This window comes from Papaver somniferum, chromosome 2, assembly GCF_003573695.1.
Source record: "Papaver somniferum cultivar HN1 chromosome 2, ASM357369v1, whole genome shotgun sequence".
NCBI lineage: Eukaryota > Viridiplantae > Streptophyta > Magnoliopsida > Ranunculales > Papaveraceae > Papaver > Papaver somniferum.
In genome coordinates, this window is record NC_039359.1 from 45,761,256 (window position 1) to 45,766,550 (window position 5,295).

General features: G+C 37.5%; 1 protein-coding gene across 1 annotated transcript; it reads right to left on the reverse strand.

Moving 5' to 3' along the window:
• Positions 1–1,545: 1,545 nt before the first annotated feature.
• Positions 1,546–1,905, reverse strand: LOC113350918 (ABC transporter F family member 4-like). The gene has a single exon (XM_026595021.1). It carries the CDS (start codon positions 1,903–1,905, stop codon positions 1,546–1,548), a length of 360 nt encoding a protein of 119 aa, XP_026450806.1.
• Between the last annotated feature and the right edge of the window lie 3,390 nt (positions 1,906–5,295).

The window sequence follows — 5,295 nt, forward strand, 5'->3', positions numbered from 1 at the left end:
CAACTTTCATTGTTGATACACAAAATTTGTAATCACATTTCAGATGGCAACTCAGTATCATTTCTTTAACTCTATCATCTATAATCACACTTGTTTTCCTAATCCTAATCTGAACCAGCTATAATTTAAACACACAGGTACCAAAAAATGTGCATAATCAATCAACTTATTAATTTAATCATAATTTATTCTCTGGTAGATTTCAGTTATTTTGTGTCAACAATGGAAGTTGATCCATTTGCTGGGATCAACATCCATTGTTTACACAAAAAAAATTAGTATTCTGTACTAGGAAATTTAAAGAGAGTAACAAAAAAATTACCTTATGATCAAACCAAGTCATGTCTATTTGTTGTCTAGCTTTTTCTCCAAATTCATCTCGAAGTTTCTTGAACAATGTGTGCTGGTTCCATCTTAGGAATCTTGGAGTTCTTGTTTCAAAACCCTCCCTCTTCTCAATGTAGTTCCCAGTGTGTTCACAGGATTAATACTGGATGCAAAGAAATGAAAGAGGTTAGTTTTTTACATACTGCATGCAACATTGTACTATATACAAATATAAATATTTTACTTTTATATAAATGTCTTTTACTTACCGGTAGCATTATAGTTTATCCGATAACAATCCCTTTTTTTTTCCTTTTTATTTTGATATGTTTGCAATCAGAAAATCTACGATGTGATCTGGCCATGACACTTTATCCATTTCTAGAACATGAGGTAACCATTTCCTTGCAAAGCTTGTAGTTCCAGAATTTGGGAAGAAAAGCATAGCACACAACCACATGAAAAAAAAGTCTAGCAAAATACTCCGGGTCGGACTCATCTCCATCTGCAATTTTTAGTTTGTTCTCAACCTTAGTCTTAGTTATTTTATCCTTACAATCTGGCTCTTTTTCTGGTCTGAACTTGGTATTCAAGAATTTTTTGCATTCATATTGGTGCCTTGATTTGAGTTTATTCTTGAAATCTTCACTCTCTATAATTCTTATAATTTTGAAGATCAACGCAAATTTCCTTGCATCCAGAGAGCACTCTGTATAATTCTTCTTCTTTTTGGTATCTCCAAATGCAATCCTCTTCGTTTCTTTATTAAATCCACTAAGCATCAGCCGCATTGAAAGATTGATTCTTTCTAACCATTTAGGAGTCACTATAATGTTGCTGTCTACTGTGTAGAATGGGATGATGAAGTCTCAAAAAGGAATTTTCTTCAGTGCATTTGCAAGGAGCTTGTATAAAAAACTCCCCATTTCAACTAATGGAATGAGACCTCCTTTGAATGTAATTTCGTTCGCCCTTGGCATACCTGCATACATGCAACTCAACCATTTACTTATTTCGTTTTAATAGTTAAACAACTTAATGATATGGAAGCATAAAACATAACTCAATATTGTTTACCTTTCAGTTCCTTTTCCGGCTACGCATATGATACTTTCTTTTCCTCGGTTACTTTTTCTTCCTCTGATTCTTTTCCTTCCTCCTCTGATTCGTTCTCTTCTTCGTCTGAATCTTCTTCTTCCTCTTCTTCTGATTCTTCAATTATCTTCTTCTTGTTTTTTTGCGTGATGGTTCCTCTTCATTTTGCTTCTTCTTCTTGTTATCTCTCTTTCTCTTTGTTGGTGTATCTTTATCAATGTTTTGTGATTCTTCTTCTTCTGAATTTTCTTGTATCTCTTTTGCCGGTTTATCATGTTTCTGCTTTGTTACTCTTTCTTTCAATAATTTTTTGTTTATTCTCTTCCTTTCGCTTTGTACATCTTCTTGCGGTTCAACCCGCAGATGTTCTTTAACCAATAACTTCTTGTTCACTCTCTTCCTTTTGCGGGCTACATTTTCATCAATCGGTTGTGAATCATCTTCTTCTTTACTCTTCACATTTATCCTTGATGATCTTCTCATTCCTTTCCTCTATTTCAAACATCATTAATCTAGTCAGCCTTCATATTCGTTCAATAATCACAACAATAACAGTTAAACAACAGTTAGAAAAAAGGGATCATCATATGTTGTTGATCCTATCTAATGAGATCAACTCCTGTTGTTGACAAAAATTAACTGGTATAACTTCTGTTGTTGATTCCATTTTATGTGATCAACTACTGTTGTTGATTTATATAACATTAGCATTAAAACCAAAACCTAAATTGAACTAGCATTATATCTCTAGTTTCAAGCATTCAACAAGTAATAAAATCACATGGTTTAACAACAGAAGTTCATTTGTTATAGTGAAAGTCCATTTGCCACAGTGAAAGAACCAAAACTGAAACTTCATTTTCCATAGTGAAATAACCTATACAAAGAAAGGAATTGCATGTCCACCAACAAAAAAAATTCAAAAATCTAATTCTAAGTAATAAGATCACTCTTACCAACATTTTATTTGCTGTCAACTTTAATTGTTGACACAATTTTATGGGATCAACTTTGATTGTTGACCCAATCGATGGTCTATCATTAGCATCAACAACATCAACAACATTAACAACTGATAGAAAACACACACACAGAACATCATATTGTTTGAAAATCAACATCAACAGAAGAAATCATTTCTTACCTCTTTCTTTTGAAACTGAAACTGTTGAAAATCACTCCAACGTATGAAGATAGCCTTAACCTAACCTAAAATTAAAATCAATCAATTAGATACCAAACTAACAACATACCAAATCAAATTAAACATATTAGCAGCAGGAATTGATGATAAATAACGCATTCAATATAAAAAAATCTGAAGAAAAAAAATCTGATTTCAAAACCGTAAGAAATCAACATCAAAATCTTAAAACATTATCATCGAAATCAAAATCTTCACCAATAACAGTAAGTAGAAGATGAGAATCGTGTTTACCTCTTTGAATTTTGTGTTTGAATCTTCAAAATCAGTAAAACCTAGGTTTCTATCATTTCTTTGCTGATTTTTTGATTCTCGAAACTGAAAATGATTATAATCAATAGGTTACTGAGATATTATATAGATTGACGGTTTTTTTTCAGTTTGGATCGACGGTTTTCAATTTTGATTTTCGATTCAAAAAAATTTCTTCAGTTTCTGAACGAGAGAGAAGAGAAGTAGGAGAGAGAGAGAGGGAACGTGCCGGTAATTCGACTACTACACTAAATGTGTGTCCAACATTATAATGTTGGAATATTTTGAGGGGAAAATTCGTAATCTAATAATTCAAGAATTTTAGGGGTGGGTATATTTATTTTGGAGGAGGGTATTTGTGTTGGGCCTCTTTTATAGGGGCATTTAATTAATGTACCCTTTAACATTTGGGCATGCTGAAACCAGATAAATGATTCCCGGCTCAAAGTAGCACCCAGGGACGTCCCAGTTTTTGGTCAAACAACTATAGTGAAAATTTGTTTGGATTTGCCTCACTCCCACCTTAAATTAAAATTAGCTAGCGTGATTTCTAGCCCAAATAAGTTTTAGCCCACAACAAGATAGAATTTAATCAAAATTTTGTGCAAAACATGAATTATTTTCTTCTCGCCTCACTTACATCTCATTTTTCCTCTTTAAACTATAAAAAAAATATCCTCTAATCATGCTTTTCTTATAAATTTTGTTAATTTTGGTCTTTATTTGTCTAGTATCTTACGAGAAAATCTCGACTTTTCACAAATTCGTTCTTAAAAGAAAATTGTCGTTTTGAAAATGAGTGATATTCTAGCCTTACCCAGGTGTTTGAGGGGGAAAACAGTTTCTACTGATTTCGGTAATTTCGTGTGATGTGGGTGAGAAACAAATATAAACCCTAAACAATGTACTGCAAGGGAGTACTTTAGATTCGAGAGATCAATCTGTACAAGTCTGGCCTAAACCAAGAAATGGCCGTTCCAAACTTGCTTCGGTCACAAAGTGGAGGAGAAGGGTTGGTTTTGGGGAGGAAAGCGAAGAGAGTGTTGAGACCAAAATAGTTGATTCTGGAAGAGTAGTTGTTTTGTGACTTGTATCAGAAAGTGGGAAGCTAACAGATGGGAAAGCTAGCACACGTTTTCCGAGTGTTGTATGCTCCTGACCAGAACTTGTTTTTTGGTGGAAATAGGTAATGCCTATTTATACAAGTCGAAGTGAAACGTACTCTGGTCTCATTAAGGAATGGAAAACGGGTGAGTAAATGGGAGGAGGTGGTAACCGGTAACGCCTGGAATTGATGTTCCATAAAAGAAAATGTTTCACCATTACTCCCTGTATTTATTAACCGCCTCATCCTTATGACACTTTCTTATAACGGGCGTAGTGTACGCCGCACGCTGTAAACCGCCAAACCAATACCCAATGAGCATCCCCCAGTTTGTGACATGTGTTGATGTCTCGAGTGTTTTCGTGGAAAACATGTAGCATGTTGTTGTTGTATGGCAAGTTGAGCTTGGGAGGCTTGCCGGCTCGGTGGTGACCTTCGACGGTCGAGATCTTGCATCTTGAGAGGAAGGGTAGCCGTTGATTATTGCAACCCTGCATTTGGTAGCCAGTGGCATGAAAGCATGGCCGGCATGGCTTTAATATGGTATAGTTTAGGCGCGGCCAAAAGCTAAGGTTTTGGCATTGTTTGGGCGTTACCAAAATTAGGGATTCGCGTCGGGCCAAAGGTTGTCATGTGTTAGCTGGTAACCTTGGACGGCTAAGATCTGCATCTTAGATGGAAAGGTGACCGTTGATTGTTGCACTTTCGTTTTGGCAGCCGTAGAGGGAAGGCCGGCATGGCATGGTTTAGGCGAGGCAAGGTGGCTGGCACGGCATTCCATTGGAACATGTGGCATGGTCGGCATACCTTGGCGCGGTTTAGGCGTGGCCAAATCTAGGGTTTTGGGCCAAAGGTTACCGTGCGTTGTTTGGCGACCTTGGACGGCTAGGATTTGCATCTAGGATGGAAGGGTGGCCGTTGATCGTCGCACGCTTTCATTTTGGTAGCCGCATAGGGAAGGCCAGCATGGTGTGGCGCGACAAGGTGGTTGGCATGCCATTGGCATGACTTGGCACGGTTTGATGTGGCCAAAACTAGGGTTTTGGGCCAAAGGTTACCATGCGTTGTTTGGCGACTTTGGACGGCTAGGATTTGCATCCAGGATGGAAGGGTGGTCGTTGATCGTCGCACGCCTTCGTTTTGGTAGCCGCATAGGGAAGGCCGACATGACATGGTTTAGGCGCGGCAAGGTGGCTGGCACGGCATGCCATTGGCACATGTGTCATGTTCGGCATGCCTTGGCGCGGTTTAGGCGTGGCCAAAACTAGGGTTTTGGGCCAAAGGTTACCATGCGTTGTTTGGCGACCTTAGA